Genomic DNA, 23,290 nt, shown 5'->3' on the forward strand with positions numbered 1-23,290 from the left:
TATTAGAAATACCCCATAAAAGACCCCATTATAAAAACTGAACCCCCCCCCCCCCCCCAAAGTATTCAAAATGACATTCAGTCAGCGTTTTAACCCTTTAGGTGTTTCACAGGAATAGCAGCAAAGTGAAGGAGAAAATTCACAATCTTCATTTTTTACACTTGCATGTTCTTGTAGACCCAATTTTTGAATTTTTACAAGGGGTAAAAGGAGAAAATGTATACTTGTATGTGTAACCCAATTTCTCTCGAGTAAGCACATACCTCATATGTCTATGTAAATTGTTCGGCGGGCGCAGTAGAGGGCTCAGAAGTGAAGGAGCGACAAGGGAATTTTGGAGAGTACGTTCATCTGAAATGGTTTTTGGGGGGCATGTTGCATTTAGGAAGTCCCTATGGTGCCAGAACAGCAAAAAAAAAAAAACATGGTTTCCCCCCAAATTTCAAATGTTTGCAAGGGTTAATAGCAGAAAAAAAAGCCCAAAATTTTTAACCCCATCTCTTCTGAGTATGGAGGTACCCCATAAGTTGACCTGAAGTGCACTATGGGCGAACTACAATGCTCAGAAGAGGAGTCATATTTGGCTTTTTGAGAGCAAATTTTGCTCGGGGGGGCATGTCTCATTTAGGAAGCCCCTATGGTGCCAGAACATCAAAAAAAAAAAAAACACATAGCATACCCTTTTGGAAACTAGACCCCTTGAGGAACGTAACAAGGAATAAAGTGAGCCTTAATACTCCACAGGGGTTTCACGACTTTTGCATATGTAAAAAAAAAATTTTTTTCACTAAAATGTGTGTTTCCCCCCAAATTTCCCATTTTTGCAAGGGTTAATAGCAGAAAATACCCCCCAAAATGTGTAACCCCATCTCTTCTGAGTATGGAGGTACCCCATAAGTTGACCTGAAGTGCACTACGGGCGAACTACAATGCTCAGAAGAGAAGGAGTCATATTTGGCTTTTTGAGAGCAAATTTTGCTCGGGGGGAATGTCGCATTTAGGAAGCCCCTATGTTGCCAGGACAGCAAAAAAAAAAAAAACACATGGCATACTATTTCGGAAACTACATCCCTCAAGGAACATAAGGGGTACAGTGAGTCTTAACACCCCACAGGTGTTTGATAAATATTCATGAAGTGGGATGTGAAAATGAAAAATTTTATTTTTTTTACACTAAAATGCTGGGGTTACCCCAAATTTTTCATTTTCACAAGTGGTAAAAGGAGAAAATGGCACTGTAAGTTTGTAAATACATTTCTTTGGAGTAAGGACATACCTCAAGTCTGGGCGTAAACAGCTTGCACACTGGTCTGAGAGGAGCAGGTCGCATTTAGGGGCCTTGAGCTTCTGCGTTGCGGCCTATGGAGCCAGAACAGTGGGACCCCCCCTCAAGGGGCATTACATGGGGTAAATAACTGGGGTACACTAAATAACTAAAATGGGGTACAGTGGGACATAAAATTATAAAACAGGTTATGTTCCCAGAATGATGACCCAGAGCATAGCCAAAACTAAAAAATATGCCCGCCCCAAACCCTATACTCTGAATCATCACCACTCGCACTAGTGCCAGCCACTGGGCCACTGGGCGTCTCCGCCGGCGTATAGGTGACTCATCATCAGTACTAGATGATGAGGAGGACGATGGAGAACACAGGAATGTAGGATCTTCATCGTCCTCACTGACAGATTCGGAGTCGGAGGCAAGAAAAGCGTATGCCTCCGCTGCCGAAAATGCCTGGCGAGCCATCGCCTTTTTTCTATGGTGGTCGTGGGGGGGGGGGAGGGGGTAGCTGGTGGCGGGGGTGGTGTGTGTGTGTGTGGGGGGGGGTGAGTATGTAGTGTGTGTGATTGGTGTAACTGTAACTGTATGGGAGGAAAAAAAAGTGCTGCGGACAAAGATAAAAAAAAAATGGGGGGCCAAATGCAGCGCCCTGAATCCCTAATAGGGCCCGGGTCACACTAAAAAAAATTGTGGCGGACCCTTTAGGTCATATTAGGGGGTCGGGGGGGGGATGTTTAACTTTTTTTTTACTTTACTTTACTGGTTTACCCTACCTGTTCCTGGGGCTGTACTCTCTCCCTGCTCTAAGGGGGGTCTTCCTCTGTGAGGGGCTCCGATCTTCACAGAGGGGGGGTCCCTGGCTCCTTCTCACAGCTCTGGCCACTGAATGAACTCTGGGAGCAAGCAGAGCCGCAAGAAGGGGCTGTTAACCCCTCCCCTGCCGGCTGCTATTGGCCGGACGATCGGCCAATAGCAGCGATCCTGGGGGGGGGATTGACGAAATAGCCACCTTCCCATAGATACAGAGGGTGATAGGGAGTGTATCCTACACCCCCGATCACCTTGTATCTCCGGGTCAGCGGGTCACAGGTGACCCGCATCACCGGAATAGCCGAAAATTGCAAGTGTGAATTCACTTGCGATTTTCGACGATCTCCTACATGGGGGGGGGGGGTCTGATGACCCCCCTGGGCATTGGCGCGGGGTGCCTGCTGATCGGTATCAGCAGTGACCCCGGTCCGGTCCCCGTCCGGCGCGCGGCAGGGACCGAAATTCCCACGGGCGTACAGGTACGCCCTTGGTCCTTAAGTACCAGGGAGCAAAGGCGTACCTGTACGCCCTTGGTCCTTAAGGGGTTAAAGAGATATTTTGCCTTTTATTTATTTATTTAATATTATTATTGTATAGGGGAGACTACTCATATTTAATTCATTAGTTTGATCCCATGCAAAAATTCTCAATCACTCAATTTTCATTAGAACTTTGAGAAAAGAGGAACGAGGGAGGAGGGCAAAAAAAAAAGGGCAAGAGAAAAAAAAAAACATAAAGAAAAACAAACCAACAAGAAAGAAAGGAAGAAGAGAAAAATATATAGTATCTATCCATCTTGTGCTTGCTACTGGCTTCGGTTGGACAGAGCACCTCTCCTTACAAATACATATAATCACTCCACCCAGCCCCTATCCCACCCCATGGCAGAAGGGAGAGAAAAAAAAATAACTCCCCACCTTATGTACATTCGCACGGATAAAGAATATGTTTCAGCATTGGTGAGTGCCGCACCTTCATTCGATCTTTGACTATACGCTATAGCCAATTTACAGCCTTGATGCTTGGGTACCACCGTGAGCTGATCTTGCTGTGTAGTTCCATTGCTATGAGCCGTGACAAGACCGCAGTTATCATGCTCTCTCCAGGCTTTGTGTTTTGTGACCTGGAAGGACTTCCAATGTAAGCCAATGAGGCCGTCCAGGCCTCACAAACACAAAGCAAGGAGAGAAGCTTGTGCAGCAGCGTCCCTTTCTTCCTGCTCCTAATGACCCTAGGACATGTCAAAACGTTTTTTTATTTTTATTTAAAATCACAGGTACCCCTTACCTGGCCATTTGTTTCTGATGGGCATTCTGCTCCACCATTTCCTTTTCTAGATGTGTCAGATAGCAGCAGGGAGGGGGTTGTACACAGCAGACATAACTTTGGAGAGTATACATGGTTGCTTGCTCGCACAGGCTGTAGATAGTGAGGAAAGTACTAACAGTGCCGTTTGGAGAGGAGAATCACATGGGTTGTAGACAAGTGTAGAGAAAAAGCAGAGCTAAGTGTAGACTACTGAAGAGAGACCTTATATTCAGCATATGTTACTGGAGGATAAAACTACATCTGAATCTAGAAGCTAGCTGCAAACTTATTATCAGGGAGTTGTAAAATGAATGGAGGTTATAGACTGAAAATAGTGCAAAACGTTTAATTCACGGTTACCCCTAACATATCTTAAAATCATTATTTCTATGTGAAAGATGTCCATAGCCTTTAAATTATACATTTTTCAGTTCTCACAAGGGTACAGGGAGCAGCATAGCTTACAGCATACTGTTCAAACAATGAACTCAACAGTAACACTGTATGCAGCAAGGTCTTTAGTTCCCCCTAGAGATGGCCGTGCACAGTCAAAACTCTGTAATTTTTGTATCTGCAGGGGATTTCAAACTATCACTAAAACAAGGTGCTGACCAGTAAAAAAAAAAATACAAAGCAATGTGGCAATAAATAAAAGGTGAACATTCACTTTGAGGTTTACTTATATTATTGACCGAGTCCCCTTATGTTGTGCTGTCATAAACCTTTCAGCTTGTAAGCGACTGTCTTTATATGTTCCTTTGCTTGTTATGCTACATTTACTGTGATTCCTGTACTGCAGAGTAAAAATCAAATAAAAAATAAAAAATTAAAAAATCTGAAATAAAGTAAAGACAAAAAATACTCATAAATATACTGGTAAGTCCTTGGGTTTTGTAGGTTCTGTAAAGCTGTTATAAATTTCGTCAGTCATTTCTTAGTTTTGTACAGTTCTTATGTAGTGAATGCATCATTGCCCCTCTGTGTGCTGTATAATCACAAGGAACAAGACTTCACGTAGAGTCAAATAAGAAGCACATAAAAGGTTAATTAACCAGTATTTATATATAAATGCTTTCCATTTCGTGAGCACACATGGATAAAAGAATTACACAAGAATCAATATCTGGTCGGGAGCCTTTTTTTCTAATCAAACTAAATTAAATATTTAACTGTTCGGGAGGTTAATTTAGATTTAACTAAACAGACTCGGTAAGACTAAATAATCAGAGAAACATAACATTACTACCTTCTACCCAGTAAGAGGATGTCATTTTATTAAAGGGGTACTCCAGAGAAGTAAATATATATATATATATATATATATATATATATATATATATACATACATACACACACACACATTATATATATATATATATATATATATAAAACTCAACGTGTGTATGTATGTATGTATTTATGTATGTTCCACAAAAACTTCCAAACGGCTAAAGATATTAACATGAAACTTGGCACACATAGGCTAGGTGATTTAACCCTTACTTACCCCCATTTGCCAGGGGCGGGGTTTATGTTTAAAGTCCTACACAAGTCAATGGGAAATATATGTTACTGCATAACTTCCAAACGGCTGGAGATATTTCGATAATACTTGGTCACATGTTACTTATATGTCCACTTAAAATATAGGATAGTTAATTTAACCCTTAACTACCCCCATTTGTGAGGGTTGGGCGCTTTGTTTAAAGTCCCATGCAAATCAATAGGAAATGTATGTTTCCACATAACTTCTGTACGGCTCGAGATATTTCAATACCTGGTACACATATTACAGGTCGGAATATGAGGACGGGATGGGAGGTCAAGATAGGAGGACGGGATGGTCGTGATAGGAGGTCGAGTTAGGACGTCGGGATATGAGGACCGGATATGAGGTGGAGATAGGAGGTCGGGATAGGAGGTCGGGCTAGGAGGTCGAGATAGGAGGTCAAGATAGGAGGACGGGATAGGAGGTCGGGATAGGAGGTCGGGATAGGAGGTCGGGATAGGAGGTCGGGATAGGAGGACGAGATAGGAGGTCGGGATAGGAGGTCAGGATAGGAGGATGGGATAGGAGGTCAGGATAGGAGGACGGGATAGGAGGACGGGATAGGAGGTTGGGATAATAGTTCAGGATAGGAGGTTGGGATATGAGGACGAGATGTGAGGATGGGATATGAGGTTGGGATATGATGAGGGGATAGAAGGTCAGAATATGAGGACAGGATATGGGGTTGGGATACGACAACAAAATATGAGGACGGGATATGAAGTCAAAAGCTTCCTCCTTTGTTTATTTTCCTCCCCAACAAGGATTGGGAAGGAAAAAACGTGCCACGCCGGGCATTCAGCTAGTATATATATATATATATATATATATATATATACACACAGCGGGGCAAAAAGTATGTAGTTAGCCACCAATTGTGCAAGTTCTCCCACTTAAAAAGATGAGAGAGGCCTGTAATTTTCATCAAGGGTATACCTCAACTATAAGAGACATAATGAGAACAAAAAATCCATAAAATCACATTGTCTGATTTTTAAAGAATTTATTTGCAAATTATGGTGGAAAATAATTTTTTGATCACCTACAAACAAGCAAGATGTCTAGCTCTCACAGACCAGTAACAACTTCTTTAAGAGTCTCCTCTGTCCTCCACTCATTACATGTATTAATGGCTCCTTTTTGAACTTGTTATCAGTATAAAAGACACCTGTCCACAACCTCAAACAGTCACACTCCAAACTCCACTATGGCCAAGACCAAAGAGCTGTCCAAGGACACCAGAAACAAAATTGTAAACCTGCATGAGGCTGGGAAGACAATCTGCAATAGGCAAGCAGCTTGGTGTGAAAAAAAAATTAACTGTGGGAGCAATTATTAGAAAATGGAAGACTTACAAGACCACTGATAATCTCCCTCGATCTGAGGCTCCACACAAGATCTCACCCCGTGGTGTCAAAAGGATCACAAGAACGGTGAGCAAAAATCCCAGAACCACACAGGGGACCTAGTGAATGACCTGCAGAGAACTGGGACCAAAGTCACAAAGGCTACCATCAGTAACACACTACGTCACCAGGGACTTAAATCCTGCAGTGCCAGACATGTCCCCCTGCCAGTACATGTCCGGGCCAGTCTGAAGTTTGCTAAGGAGAATTTGCATAATCCAGAATAGTGTTGGGAGAATGTTGTCAGGCCCAAGGCCTGATTATTAAAATCCTATATAAGTATTATAAATTATAACTGTGTGTGATGGATTGTCCTTTTGTGTATTGCATTTTATTGGGGGTCTGGCTGTTTGTTTACATCTCCTTTGAAGTCAAAGGCTTTTTTGAAGTCATGCACTCTGGTCCCATCCTATAATCAAACAGATAAGGGGCCAGGAGGAGAGAAGACCCCCTGATGGGATCAGAGGGGAGGGGGGAATGGTGTCTCCCTCCAAAAAGGCAGATATATAATATTTAACAATGCTAGACTCAGGGTTGTTGAATGCTATGCCTCAAAGCTGACAAGACCATCCTAAGAACAGCTGGACTCTCATGGGCTGATACCATCATGCTGTAAGAACTTCATCTTTTGTTTTCTGAACTTGCCCTGCTAAACTCTTTTATATATTGTTATACCTGTATGTTATTTGTTCCTGTATTTTTATATATTTAGCACTGTGATACCTTTTATCAGATTAAATGTTTAATTAATCAGCTCTGGTCTTTGATCTCTAAATATATGAGCTCACCTTTCTGAAGGCAGCTCTGGTGGAAACACATGTATCTAAGGGTTAATTTGGTGACTTGCTGGGACTAGTAGTGGATACCCAGAGGTCTGGTGGCCTAAAACCTTGGACCATCACACTCTCTGTAATGTCTTGGCTGGACCAATAGGGTGTGATCGTGACAAATGTCATATGGTCAGATGAAACCAAAGTAAAACTTTACTTCTCTGCTCCATACTGGTGTTATATATTGATTTTAGGTCAGCCATATTAGAGAGAGTGTGGTGGTCATGGTCTGTGACCTGTACAGAGGTCAGTTGGCAGGCAGGGGGAGGAGAGTGGTGACCATTACCTATTGTAATTAGTAGATCTTGCATTATGTTTATATAGGTGTTACACCTTGCTGACACCCTGTCAGAAAAAGTTCCCAACATGTAACCTTAAAAGACAAGATTATGATATATCTCATTGTGTGGGCATACAATGCAGTAGGGCATCTAGTTGACATGGCACGCCAGTACTGTATGCACCACTGCCTACTTACTACATTTGCAGGGTAGATGTGACAGGTATCCACCCAGTCCAGCAAATGTAATGTAGTGAGTACTGTATGCATTGTCCTCACTACATTCACCGGGCCAAGCCCTCATATCTGGCTCAGTAAGTGTACTGTACAGTAAGTGTCAATGAGCACAGTACTGTATACATTACCATTCAATACATTCACCAGCCGGGGTGGGGAGCAGCAATACATAGATTACTGTAAGAATCACTGCTCATACCTGAAGGAGCGGGCGGTCCGGTGATAGACAGAAGTTCCTGCTCCTGTACATACATATTGGTAGTCACTACATCTATACATGGTTGATAGGATTCTACGTACAAAAAAAAAAACTTAAAACATAAATTTGATATGGAGTAGTCTACTATGCTCTGCCATAACTTTTTTTGCATACCTTTTTATGCAGCTTACTGTCACATTCCGTTCTGACAGAGCTCAAAAGGCACTTTGACATCTGTTTGGTAACATTTTCAACGTGACGTGAACACAGCCTTACTCATTATGGTAATTCTGCCTGTAACCCTCATTCTTATGTTCCACTTGTATTATAATTTCCCCCAGTGGTGTGGACCACGGATGCCCATTTGTCTACTTATACAGCATGCCTATAGATCAGTGGTCTTCAACCTACGGACCTCCAGATGTTGCAAAACTACAATTCCCAGCATGCCCGGACAGCCAACGGCTGTCCGGGCATGCTGGGAGTTGTAGTTTTGCAACATCTGGAGGTCCGCAGGTTGAAGACCACTGCTATAGATGTTCCCCTTTTAATTGTTGATGTCTGGAGGACGCTGTACATAATCAGCGTTGTTGGCCACCAGGAGGTCTAGTGTTCTGACGGCCATCCAAGGCCCGCACATTGCTCAGCAATTATATCAAGCAAAGTATTATGGCATTGCTGGATACAGAGGGAACAATGGAAGAGCACTGGTCCCCCGTCACTGATAAGTCATTCTCAATTCAATGCTAAAAGCGATGATCAAAAAACCTAGATACAAGCCTTACCTGTTAATGGAGAATGGTGCTATTGATCTGACTAAAGAGGCCACTGCCCCAACCTTAGCAGCTTCGGCGGCTCCAAATGCTCTATACTGTACAGTCTCCCCATAACTGATGAATGGCTGGTTGTACACAACAATCTTCCCCTTGGCCTCCCCAGCTCTCTTATGTAGTTCATCAAATGAAGACACCACCATCACTTCTGCTGTTATTCCTGCAAGAGAATAATAACATCCAATTACACTTTTATAACACAGATTAAATTTGCCCTAACGCACTCTTTACCCATGAGACAGGGAGATTAGAATGTCAGATGCAGAAAATGTTAGTTGCGGATTTCAATATTCGATCCTTGATTTACCAGCATAAAATCTGCAGCAAGAAATCTACACTTAAAGGGGTATTCCAGGGAAAAACTTTTTTATTTTTATATAAATATATTTTTTTTTTTATCAACTGGCTCTAGAAAGTTAAACAGTTTTGTAAATTACTTCTAGTACAAAATCTTAATCCTTTCAATAACTATCAGCTGCTGAAGTTGAGTTGTTGTTTTCTGTCCGGCAACAGTGCTCTCTGCTGACATCTCTGCTATGGGGATTCGATCTGCAGTTCCAGAGACAAGCAAACCTCTCCTCCTCTGGACAGTTCCTGACATGGACAGAGGTGTCAGCAGAGAGCACTGTGGACAGACAGAAAAGAACTACACAACTTCCTCTGGAGCATACAGTAGCTGATAAGTACTGGTAGGATTAAGATTTTTAACTAGAAGTAATTTACAAATCTATTTAATTTTCTGGAGCAAGTTGATATGAAAAATATTGTTTTTCCCCAGAGTACCCCTTTAACTGCTCTCCATTCTGGCTATGGCTGGGTTCACATCATGTTTTCAGCCATACAGGACCGCAAACGGCTGGGGGGAGCTAAACCTTGCGCTCCCGTATCCCTGCCGTATGCCGCCTGTTTGTAATTCATTTCAACGAGCCGACCGAAGTGAAACGCTGACTCCGGTCGGCTCATTGAAATGAAGTACATACGGGCGGCATACGGCAGGGATACGGGTGAGCAAGGTTTTAGCTCCCCCCAGCCGTATGCGGTCCAGTATGGCTGAAAACGTGATGTGAACCCAGCCTAGGAGATATCCTTTTTTATTATGAAAGAATTTTCTCATGGGGTTTATGAAAATTGTTTTTTTTTACTGGAAAACCCCTTTAAGAAAAAGGGGACAATCCTTCCTACAGTAGCTATATATACCAAACTAGACATGACTTATCACGTTACAGTAAGGGCTCATTCACACTACAAAATCCATTCTCTGAATATTCCATCTGCAGCCGACACCGTTTGAACAGGCCGGCACTAGGACCGCTTGGAAATGCGCCATCACCATAGACGGCAATGCATTTCCAAGCGCATTCTGCCAAAAAAATGAAAATGTTCTTTCTTTCGTCAGAGACTGTGGTCCAGAATTTCCGCTGCGGAACATCCTTCACGGAAATTTCTTGTGTGAATGGTGCAGCAAAATCCCATGACGTTCATTGTTCCTGCTTTCAATATGTATACTAAGTTGCTAACCCTTACCAAATAGTGCCCTGGAACCAAGGGTGCTATATAAATAAAATATAATAAAAAAATTATAATTTTCCGGAGAGGAGCTCTGCATGGAAAATACGTAATGAGAATAAGCCCTAAACGTTCCTCTTTTTCACTGATTAAATATTGTATATCGCCACCATTCACTTTACCAAAAAGCATAAAGAGGAAAAAATAATAATAAATAAATAAATACATAAATAAATAAATAAATAAATCCAATTATTTTAATCATCTCCATCGGTCACATACAATTATTGTATTCACACTGAAGTGACTTCTTTCAAGCACACAAATAAGGACCCTCACATTAAGGGCACTTCTACACTGAATGAACTACTGTTCTTTATCTATTTTAATATATCAGCATTATCCACTCCAGTCTCCAAAAAAATTAACTAAAACAAATCACTTGGGACAATACCATTTAGTTAAAACGAACATAAACTGGCAGTGTTGCACACAGAAAGGAGGGGGGCACTGCGGCAAAGATCAAAATGTGTGCAAATATTGCACCAGATTTTATGCCAAATACTGAAGAGTTTCTGCTCCATGACATTTGGATGATTTTCAACCACTTTGCTTGCAGCTCCTCTTAAAGGGGTTATCAGGGAAAAAATTTTTTTTTATATATATATCAACTGGCTCCAGAAAGTTAAACAGATTTGTAAATTACTTCTATTAAATAATCTTAATCATTTCAGTACTTATGAGCTTCTGAAGTTAAGGTTGCTCTTTTCTGTCTAAGTGCTCTCTGATGACACGTGTCTTGGGAACCGCCCAGTTTAGAAAAGGTTTGCTATTGGGATTTGCTTCTAAACTGGGCGGTTCCCGAGACCTGTTTTCTAACCAGGGTGCCTCCAGCTAACCAGGGTACCTCCAGCTGTTGCAAAACTACAACTCCCAGCATGCCCGGACATGTCCGGGCATGCTAGGAGTTGTAGTTTTGCAACAGCTGGAGGCTCCCTGGTTGGGAAACACTGCTCTACAGTATCACTACAGGCTCGCAGAGTGCAATAGGGTCTACTGGAATAGACTATTATACCCTAGTTGGAGTGAGTCTCTTTCTCCAGTTTTGTAACTGTGCTTAAAGGGGTACTCCGGTGGAAAACTTTTTTTAAATAAACTGGTGCCAGAAAGTTAAACAGATTGGTAAATTACTTCTATTACAAAATATTTACCCTTCCAGTACTTATTAGCAGCTATATGCTACAAAGGAAATTATTTTCTTTTTGGAACACAGAGCTCTCTGCTGACATCACGAGAACAGTGCTCTCTGCTGACATTTCTGTCCATTTTAAGAACTGTACAGAGTAGGAGTCCCCATAGCAAACATATGCTGCTCTGGACAGAAATATCAGCAGAGAGCACTGTGCTCGTGATGTCAGCAGAGAACACTGTGTTTCAAAAAGAAAATAAATTTCCTCTGTAGTATTCAGCAGCTAATAAGTACAGGAAGGATTAAGATTTTTTAATAGAAGTAATTTACAAATATGTTTAACTTTCTGGCACCAGTTAAAAAAAAATAAAAATAAAATAAAATAAAATAAAGTTTTTCACCGGAGTACCCCTTTAATCCTTCCAGTACTTATCAGCTGCTGTATGCTCCAGAGGAAGTTGTGTAGTTATTTCCAGTCTGACCACAGTACTCTCTGCTGACACCTCTGTCCATGCCAGGAACTGTCCGAGGTTCGCTATAGGCATATACTTCTGCTCTGTACAGTTACTGACACGTACAGAGGTGGCAACAGAGAGCACTGTGGTCAGACTGGAAAGAACTACACAACTTCCTCTGGAGCATACAGCAGCTGATAAGTAAGGATTAAGATTTTTAAATATCAGTAATTTACGAATCTGTAAAACTTTTTGGCACCAGTAGTTTTGATTTTTTCTTATCGAGAGTACCCCATTAAAGGGAATCTGTCAGGCTTCATATATTGTAACTATGGTACCATTCACACCACATAATATACATCCGCAACCAGTCAGAAAGGGTTGCAGATTTATAATGTGACATGTTCCCAGTGATCCATTGGGATTGATAGGATGGATATAGTCTAAGGCAGGTATAGGCAACCTTCGGCACTGCTTTTAGCCAAAATTCTGCCAAAGCATCATGAAAGATGTAGTCAAAAACATCTGCAGTGCCGAGGGTTGCGTATACCCAGTCTAAGGCTATGTGGACATAGTTTGATTTGTCCAAAAAAATCTGCCATTTTACATCTCAAAAAATGTTATATTTTTCCCCACTAAAATTCAGTATATTTAATGGTAATCTGTTCATGTACAATGTTAAGCCCATAGGTATTACAGTATTCTGGATGTAAAATTCATAATATATTTTTTTGCTATGGTTTTCAGGCTGTTTTGCTGTAGCCATAAAGATGTCTGAGGAAAAAAATGTTTAAAAAACAGCTGGTATAGAAAATGGTTTAAAAAATGGTCCAAATGGCAGAAAAAAATGTCTGGGATATTTCTGGCCTGTAAAACCAGAATTTTTTGAGGCAGAAAAAAATGTCCCAAAAACTGTTCAACTGTAGTTGTATAGTGATTATGTTTGGTTCATTTCTGTTTGTGCGATTAGGGGGAGATTTATGAAAACCTGTGTAGAGGAAAAGTTGTCCATAGCAACCAATCAGATCGCTTTTTTCATTTTTCAGAGGATTTTTGAAAAATAAAAGAAGCGATTTGGTTGCTATGGGCCACTAGTCAACGTTTCCTCTGCACAAGTTTTGATAAATCTTTCCCATGGAGTTTTATAAATAGATTGTATAACACTTTTTATTTAACCATCTCCAAATAGGGCGTCTGCAGTTCTATTTATTGCTATTAAAAGATATAATAGTATCGCCATTATTGTAACAATTTTATTTTATTTCTATCTAAAAAAAAAAATATATATATATATATATATATATATATATATATATGTGATGTCCCAGTATGGGATGATGTGGCCCCAAACTGTCCTCCTGCCCTGTCAGGCAGAGTCCCTGCATATCCCCAGGGGTCCCCCTGCAGCATACCCCCATTATGTACATAGGTTGGCATCATTTAATGTACTATTGCTTTAATGTTTGTACCACATGATTGTTACCCAGGAGGCTCCCGTGATCAGGTGACCCCCCAAGTGACCTATAGGCTCTTTGCACAGCCCCCCTATATAACAAGGGGAGGGGCTGCAATCTCTCTCTTAGCACATTGCTCTTCTGCATGCTGAGGTCCAGTGCAGTCGTCTCAATGTCTGTGTCCAGAGCATTGGAGGCCTCAAGCCCAAAGTCCTGCAGCCACAAATCGGCCATCAGTAAGTCAAGTCATCTTATTGTCAATCACCATCTCTGTCAAGTCAAGTCCATCTGTAGTCACCGTGGCCTGCACTAAAGTCAGTCTAACTACTGCAAGTCTCAGCAAGCCTGCGAGGTCCCCCCCCCTGTGTCACTGGTCACCTCCCTGGGATATTTGGCTGCACTGCAAAGACTATATCACCTGTCTTGCCTCAGTAAAGCTGCCGTTATACTTAATCTGGCATTGGTGTCTTTACTGTCCCTGCATAACCCAGGATCAGCGGTATTACCTTCGGGTGGTTAAGGCTAAACCACTGCCCCTTGGGCCATATCATCTGCCCGGCATCTACCCTGCATTGCACCCCAACACCACATATATTATATTTTTACCTCTAAGATGAGGTTTTTTTTTTTGCCTTCCTCTGGATAAACTCAGTAGAGACTAGGGTCATAGGTTGAACTTGGACTCTGGTCTTTTTTCAACCTTATGAACTATATTATATTGCTCACAGAGGTCTTGCTATACCATAAGGAAGTGTGTGTGTGTGTGTGTGTGTGTGTGTGGGGGGGGGGGGGGGGGGTAATCTTTATATAGTTGCAATTCTCATATGTTATATAAAGATGGCACACCAGAAGAAATCTCCAAAAAAAGACATATCATGGTCATTATTGGTTGGCGTCTGAGGATCACATGGAACACAGCTTCAAAAGACAATAAGGAATAATTTTATTCCCATTAAGTGTTATTTAAAGGGGTACTCCGGTGCTTACACATCTTTTCCCCTATCCAAAGGATAGGGGATAAGATGCCTGATCGCGGGAGTCCCGCAGCTGGGGACGCCCCGCGATCATGCACGCGGCACCCCTTTTGTAATCAGTCCCCGGAGCGTGTTCGCTCCGGGTCTGATTAAGGTCGACCGCAGGGCCGGCGGCGTGTGACGTCATGCCCCCGTGTGACGTCATGCTCCGCCCCTCAATGCAAGCCTACGGGAGGGGGTGTGATAGCTATCACGCCCCCTCCCGTAGGCTTGCATTGAGGGGTGGAGCATGACATCACACGGGGGCATGACGTCACACGCCGCCGGCCCTGCGGTCGACCTTAATCAGATCCGGAGCGAACACGCTCCGGGGACTGATTACAAACGGGGTGCCGCGTGCATGATCGCGGGCGTCCCCAGCTGCGGGACTCCCGCGATCAGGCATCTTATCCCCTATCCTTTGGATAGGGGATAAGATGTGTAAGCACCGGAGTACCCCTTTAAGGCGCAACTATCCGCCATGAGGATATATAGGGGACATGGGATTGTACGCTAGTTCTTCTCTTTACATAATTCGGGGCCTTACCTCATGTGTTTTGCCGCCCTAGAGAGATAACACTGGAGCCGTCCGCTGATTACATTAAGGAGACAGACTGGGAAATGCATCTCTGTTTCAATTTCTCACCTGTTACACAAGCCGTATAGTTCTGCCGCGGGGTCTCCAGTGAGATTTACACCTGCTAGTTTCTATTTACAGTTCACAGTGATTTATAAGATCTGTCAGACAGGGCTGTCGTGATTTGGCTGGTTTGTTACATGGAAATATGGTTTCTAGAGGGACTGCGACTGCACCATGTTAATTTAATGCCTGAAAGTGCAAAAAAAAAAATGTCTCCCTTTGTATTAGTTGAATGAAAGTCGTGGACTCCACTGCGATTGACTCTTATGGCTGATGGCGGATTCTAGCTCAGAAATTAAAGGAAGAAAATATGATCATTGTGTTTGTCCAGGTATCAAGCTGTGAGCAAGTTACAGCTGAAATGATCTAGGGCCCAGATGTATCATTCTGTCAGAGACAAAAATTGGAGTGATTCGTACTGCCGAACAGCCAATCACAGCCCAGCTTTAATTTTACCAGAGCCCATCTATATATATAAAACTCAACGTGTGTATGTATGTATGTATGTTCCAGCATCATGTCCAAATGGCTAAAGATATTAATATGAAACTTGGCACACATGTTACTTATATGTCAACAACAAACATAGGATAGGTAATTTAACCCTTACTCACCCCCCATTTGCCAGGGTCGGGGTTTATGTTTAAGGTCCCATACAAGTCAATGGGAAATATATGTTACTGGCTGGAGATATTTCGATAATACTTGGTCACATGTTACTTATATGTCCACTTAAAATATAGGATAGTTAATTTAACCCTTAACTATCCCCATTTGTGAGTGTCTGGGTTTTTGTTTAAAGTCCCATGCAAATCAATGGGAAATATATGTTCCCACATAACTTCCGTACGGCTGGAGATATTTCAATACCTGGTACACATATTACGGGTCGTGATAGGAGGACTGGGATAGGAGGACCGGGATAGGAGGACCGGGATAGGAGGTCGGGATAGGAGGTCGGGATAGGCTGTCGAGATAGGAGGACGGGATAGGAGAACGGGATAGGAGGTCGAGATAGGAGGACGGGATATGAGGACGGGATAGGAGGACAGGATAGGAGGTCGAGATATGATGACGGGATAGGAGGTCGGGATATGAGGACAGGATATAGGGTTGGGAGATGACAACAATATATGAGGACAGGATATGAAGTAAAAAGCTTCCTCCTTTGTTTATTTTCCTCCCCAACAAGGATTAGAAAGGAAAAACCGGGCAACGCCGGGTATTCAGCTAGCTATAATATAAAAGCTGAGTTGTGATTGGTTGCTGTAGGCAAATTACTCTCAATCTCTAACACATTGATAAACCTTGGTCTAAGTGTACATTCATTGACCCACTGGCATGTCCTCTATATAAGGGGTACTCCTCCCCTAGATATCTAGGGGATAAGATGTCTGATCACGGGGGTCCAGCTGCAAGGGACCCCCGTGATCTCGGCTGCGGCACCCCAGACATCCGGTGCACAGAGCAAACTTCGCTTCGTGCTGAATGACTGGCAATGAGGGGCGTAGGCTCGTGATGTCAAGGTCACGGCCCCCTCTTGCCATCACAGCCACCCCCTCAATGCAAGTCTACGGGAGGGGGCGTGACGGATGTCACGCCCCTCCCATAGACTTGCATTGAGGGAGCATGGCCATGATGTCACGAGCAGGGCGTGGCGTCACAAGCCTCCGGCGCTGCACCCGACACTCTAAACCAACTCCAGGTGCAGCAGAGAGATCGCAGGGGTCCCCAGCAGTGGAACCCCGGTGATTAGACATCTTATCCCCTATCCCTTGAATATGGGATAAGTTGGCTAGGGGCAGAGTACCCCTTTAACCCCTTAAGGACAATGGACGTACTCCTACGCCCCCGTTTCCGAGTCCTTAAGGACCGAGGACGTAGGAGTACGTCCTGTCCTTTCCCGGCCCCCCGCCGCTAGCCGGAGGGGAGCCAGTGCCCGATGCCTGCTGAAATCGTTCAGCAGGCATCGCGGCATATCGCCCAGGGGGGTCATTATGCCCCCCCATGTCGGCGATGGCCGCAGATCGCTGGACAATTCAGTCCAGCGATCTGCGGCGATTCCGGGTCAATCGGGTCTCCAGTGACCCGGTGACCCGGAATTACTGGCTGATCGGGGACAGCCAGAGCCTGCAGGGGTGAGGTGGCACTGGTGCCACCTCACGATCGCCCTGATTCGTCGGCCGGATTACCGGCCGACCAATCAGGGCGCCTGCTGCGGGTGTCACTCCCGCACCCGCTCCGCCCCTCTTCCGGAGGACGTGAGCAGGTGCGGGACGTGCACCCCTGGTGCTGGGGACCCCGATCCCCGGCGTTAATGTTGGGATCGGGGCCCCAGGAGCGACGACAGTGGCGGCGGCGGGACTGACCTGTGCGGCGATCAAGCAGCAGCAGGAGGTGAGTGACAGCCTCCTGCTGTTGCTTAGCAACAGCTCCCAGCATGCAAAAAGGGCATGTTGAGAGCTGTAGTTATCCAACAGGAGGAGGCAGACCACCACAACTCCCAGCATGCACTTATGGGCATGCTGGGACTTATGGTTTTGCAACAGCTGGAGGCACATTCTTTCTATGGAAAAGTGTACCTTCAGCTGTTGTGTAACTACAACTCCCAGCTTGCACAAACAGCTTAAGTGCATGCTGGGAGTTGTAGTGGTGCATCTGCTGGTTGCATAACTACAACTCCCAGCATGCCCGTTGGCTGTCGGTGACTGCTGAGAGTTGTAGTTTTGCAACAGCTGAAGGCACACTGAGTTAAGTAGCATACCAGTGTGTCTCCAGCTGTTGCATAACTACAATCCCCAGCATCCCCAGCCAAAGTAGTATGCCTCCCGCTGTTGCATAACTACAACACCCAGCATGCCCTTCCGCTGTTCGTACATGCTGGGGGTTGTAGCTTTTGCAACAGCTGAAGGCACACTGGTTGCAAAACACTGAGTTTGTTGCCAAACTTGGTGTTTCACAACCTGTGTGTCTCCAGCTGTTGCAAAACTACAACTCCCAGCATGCACTGATAGACCGTACATGCTGGGAGTTGTAGTTTTGCAACAGCTGGATGTTCCCCCCCCCCCCCCCAATGTGAATGTACAGGGTACACTCACATGGGCGGAGGATTACAGTAAGTATCCGGCTGCAAGTTTGAGCTGCAGCAAATTTTCTGCTGCAGCTCAAGCTGCCAGCGAGAAACTACTGTGAACCCCCCGCCCATGTGACTGTACCCTAAAAACACTACACTACACTAACACAAAATAAAAAGTAAAAAAACACTACATATACACATACCCCTACAATAAAAATGAAAAACGTCTGGTACGCCACCGTTTCCAAAACGGAGCCTCCAGCTGTTGCAAAACTACAACTCCCAGCATGCACTTATAGACCCTACATGCTGGGAGTTGTAGTTTTGCAACAGCTGGATGTCCCCCCCCCCCCAATGTGAACGTACAGGGTACACTCACATGGGCGGAGGATTACAGTAAGTATCCGGCTGCAAGTTTGAGCTGCGGCAAATTTTCTGTCGCTGCTCAAACTGCCAGCGAGAAACTACTGTGAACCCCCCGCCCATGCGACTGTACCCTAAAAACACTACACTACACTAACACAAAATAAAATAAAAAGTAAAAAACACTACATATACACATACCCCTACACAGCCCCCCTCCCCTCCCCAATAAAAATGAAAAACGTCTGGTACGCCACTGTTTCCAAAACGGAGCCTCCAGCTGTTGCAAAACAACTACTCCCAGTATTGCCGGACAGCCACTGACTGTCCAGGCATGCTGGGACTTTTACAACAGCTGGAGGCACCCTATTTGGGAATCACTGGCGTAGAATACCCCTATGTCCACCCCTATGCAATCCCTAATTCAGCCCTCAAATGTGCATGGCGCTCTCACTTTGGAGCCCTGTCGTATTTCAAGGCAACAGTTTAGGGTCACATATGGGGTATCGCCGTACTCGGGAGAAATTGTGTTACAAATTATGGGGGGTATTTTCTGCTATTACCCTTTTTAAAAATCAAAAATTTTTGGGAAACCAACATTTTAGGTAAAAATTATTATTATTTTTTTTACATATGCAAAAGTTGTGAATCACCTGTGGGGTATTAAGGTTCACATTACCCCTTGTTACGTTCCCCGAGGGGTCTAGTTTCCAAAATGGTATGCCATGTGTTTTTTTTTGCTGTCCTGGCACCATAGGGGCTTCCTAAATGCGGCATGCCCCCAGAGCAAAATTTGCTTTCAAAAAGCCAAATGTGACTCCTCCTCTTCTGAGACCTGTAGTGCGCCAGCAGAGCACTTCTCACCCCCATATGGGGTGTTTTCTGAATCGGGAGAAATTGAGCTTCAAATTTTGGGGGGTATTTTCTGCTATTACCCTTTTTAAAAATGTAAACATTTTGGGAAACCAAGCATTTTAGGTAAAAATTTTTTTTTTTTAACACATGCAAAAGTCGTGAAACACCTGTAGGGTATTAAGGTTCACTTTACCCCTTTTTACGTTCCCCGAGGGGTCTGGTTTCCAAAATGGTATGCCATGGGTTTTTTTTTTTGCGGTTCTGGCACCATAGGGGCTTCCTAAATGCGGCATGCCCCCAGAGCAAAATTTGCTTTCAAAAAGCCAAATGTGACTCCTTCTCTTCTGAGACCTGTAGTGCGCCAGCAGAGCACTTTTCAACCCCATATGGGGTGTTTTCTGAATCGGGAGAAATTGGGCTTCAAATTTTGGGGGGTATTTTCTGCTATTATCCTTTTTAAAAATGTAACATTTTTGGGAAACCAAGCATTTTAGGTAAAACATTTTTTTTTTTTTTTACATATGCAAAAGTCGTGAATCACCTGTGGGGTATTAAGGTTCACTTTACCCCTTGTTACGTTCCCTGAGGGGTCTAGTTTCCAAAATGGTATGCCATGTGGTTTTTTTTTGCTGTCCTGGCACCATAGGGGCTTCCTAAAGGTGACATGCCCCCCAAAAACCATTTGACGCTCCTTCCCTTCTGAGCCCTCTACTGCGCCCGCCGAACAATTAACATAGACATACGAGGTATGTGCTTACTCGAGAGAAATTGGGTTTCAAATACAAGTAAAAATGTTCTCCTTTTTACCCCTTGCAAAAATTCAAAAATTGGGTCTACAAGAACATGCGAGTGTAAAAAATGAAGATTGTGAATTTTCTCCTTCACTTTTCTGCTATTCCTGTGAAACACCTAAAGGGTTAATACACTTATTGAATGTCATTTTGAATACTTTGGGGGGTGAAGTTTTTATAATGGGGTCATTTATGGGGTATTTCTAATATGAAGACCCTTCAAATCCACTTCAAACCTGAACTGGTCCATGAAAAATAGCGAGTTTGAAAATGTTGTGAAAAATTTCCAAATTGCTGCTGAACTTTGAAGCCCTCTGGTGTCTTCCAAAAGTAAAAACTCATAAATTTTATGATGCAAATATAAAGTAGACATATTGTATATGTGAACCCAAAAATGTTTTATTTTGAATATCCATTTTCCTTACAAGCAGAGAGCTTCAAAGTTAGAAAAATGCTAAATTTTCATTTTTTTCATCAAATTTTGGGATTTTTCACCAAGAAAGGATGCAAGTTACCATAAAATTTTACCACTAAGTTAAAGTAGAATATGTCACGAAAAAACAATCTCGGAATCAGAATGATAACTAAAAGCATCCCAGAGTTATTAATGTTTAAAGTGACAGTGGTCAGAATTGCAAAAAACGCTCTGGTCCTTAAGGTGTAAAATGGCCTGGTCCTTAAGGGGTTAAAGAAGATCTATGTAAATACTTCCAATGGTGGAGCATATGTTCTTGGAGCTCTTGTACTGCTCCATTTTTAAATAGGCACTGTCAGAATTAAAAACTTTTTATATGTTGTACATCTTGGCAAAACAATACCCTTTCTAATATACTTCACAGAAAGAATATATCTTCTTTTATACAGAAATCATGACTTATAAAAAAGACCACTAGGGGTCCCCATATCATCCAGAACATAATCTTGTCCGGCTGCAGCACAGGCCGGGACAAAGTCCAGGAAGTGAGGGTAGGACTAGTACTCATCTGCGCTCACTCCTGTCCTATCAGGCTGCAGCAGGAAAACAGAGAGGAGGGAAATACAGAGAAGTCTGCAGTGATTGGATGAAGAGAAGCAGCACTGCACAGCAGAGTCAGGGAGAAAGTGAATGCATGGTGAGGGCGGGCTCAGTGCTTGCCTCATATATGCCCCTTTCTGAGCAGTAGAACAGAGGGATTTGCAAGCCAAATATAGAAGCTAGACACATAAAAAAGACATGTTAAGAATCTGCATGACTACTAAGGAAAATATAAAAGCATTTTTTTCTGTGACATGCCAGGTACATTTTAAGGTTTTAAGGTTCACACATACCTTAGCCAAAAGTCAGATAAACCTGTCAACATCAGTAGTCCAGCTAACTATCTAACTAACTATCTGGCCTACTGACTCTCCTTCCACATGTTCTAGGAGATATCAGATGCCCCTAGAGCCATCTGGCAGCAGCTAACCTCTCTCTATTTACAATGGCCAAACATTCATGTGTATAGGGAGATTGGGCGATGTAAAAATGTGTATGGGGAGATTGGGTGTTGGAAAAACGATCATTCATCCCACAGCTGTTGGAGTTGTATAGCCACCCTAACTTTTTATCTTGGGACAACCCCTTTCAAATGGACCTGTCAGCAGAAAAAATGGCCGAATGACTAGCCCTGTCTAGCACATGGATAGACAGGGCTAGTTATCATTATTCCAGGCCTATCCTTTTTATCTTTATAGTCCTTTCCACCACAGAAATATATATATATATATATATATATATATATATATCAAGAAAGATGAAAGTGAAGGTGTGCGGCCACCCTACGTCCTTCTTTAAAAGTATCAGCAATTTAACAACTGGGCGATGCCTTCCCCCTTGTCAGTAGGATGTGTCCATACTAAGGCAGGGTTCACACAAAATATTTTGTTCAGTATTTTAGCTAAAACAAGGAGTGGAACTGACACAGAGACAAATTATAATGCAGATGGTGGCCTCTCGACTCTCCTACTACAGATGATGTTGGAATTGAACTGCTCAACCCTCCTGTCCTAGGACAGATAAGCCGCCTCAAGAGCAATCTGGCAGCAGCTAACCCCCTCCTCTCTCTTTTGAAAACACAAGAGCAATAATGTGTATGGTCACATAAGGGGTCATAGCTATCAGCCAAATAAACGTGAAGGTGTATGGCCACTTTAAGTCCTTCTGGAAAAAATATGAGACCAAATTACCCCCCCCCCCCCCCCCAGGTGAGAACACTCTTACCCCAAAAGCACCCAAAAGTAGGGAAGGTTAATTATGTCAATGAATATGAGAAATCAGTAAAACAGTTTTACACAAGTGAACCTTCCACAGGTAGCATAAAATATAGCAATTGGGCAGAATCCACTCCCACAAGGGAGCAACCAACAAAACAACTACAAAAGACGAACACACACCCACCCATACACACACACACAATCAAACATCGTTGGAGCCCACCTCACAACCCCATGCCCACTTTAGGATTGGGAGGCCCCCCAACTTTGGATGCGTAGACATGTCCAGTAACATCCATGGGATCCACACCTTGTCAAACTTCTTGGGACACTTACGGCTCACATACAGGGCATGATATAGGGGAACATATTTGTTCACCAGGGCCACCCACCTAGAAAGAGGGGGAGAGGACTAGAGCTGGGCGGTATGACCAAAAATGTGTATCACTGTATTTTAGTAAGTTATGGTGGTTCCACGGTATTTAACGGCATTTTCCACACACCCCCCACCATCATGTGACCCGTGGGCACTGCTTCTCTCCCCCGCTCCCCCCCCCCCAGTTTATCATCTCAGCGCTGTGCGGTCCCCCACATCGGAGAACTAATCATGTCACCTGCAAGTGCTGCTCTCCTCATCTTCCTGCGAGTTGCGGGCCGCAGCGATGTCCCGCCTCGGCCGGCTTCTTACATGACAGCACACTCAGCCTATGAGGTGGAACATCGTTGATGTGATAGGCTGACGGATCTGTGACGTTCCCATCCCCAGCGTGAGGCCGATACTGGAGCAACATAGGAAGGCGAGTTAAAGTTTATTTTGTTTATTTTTGCAGCCCGGGCACAGGAATATGTAGTACAGTACAGAGTTCTAGCGCTGGTGGCCCGTAACTCCCAGGAGGACGAGGAGAGCAGCACTTGCAGGTGACATATGATTAGTGGGGGACAGCGCAGTGCTGGGCTGATAATTCATTGGGGGGAGGAG

General features: G+C 43.7%; 1 protein-coding gene across 3 annotated transcripts in view; it reads right to left on the bottom strand.

Annotated features, from left to right (window-relative positions):
- Nucleotides 1-23,290, bottom strand: part of CPQ (carboxypeptidase Q) — a 562,886-nt gene that overhangs the window by 398,470 nt on the left and 141,126 nt on the right. For all 3 annotated transcript variants that reach the window (XM_056522426.1, XM_056522429.1, XM_056522428.1), the window contains exon 3: nucleotides 8,690-8,897. In XM_056522426.1, the coding sequence (XP_056378401.1) occupies nucleotides 8,690-8,897 (208 nt within the window). The remainder of the gene's footprint in view (nucleotides 1-8,689; nucleotides 8,898-23,290) is intronic.

Source organism: Hyla sarda, chromosome 5 (assembly GCF_029499605.1).
Source record: "Hyla sarda isolate aHylSar1 chromosome 5, aHylSar1.hap1, whole genome shotgun sequence".
NCBI lineage: Eukaryota > Metazoa > Chordata > Amphibia > Anura > Hylidae > Hyla > Hyla sarda.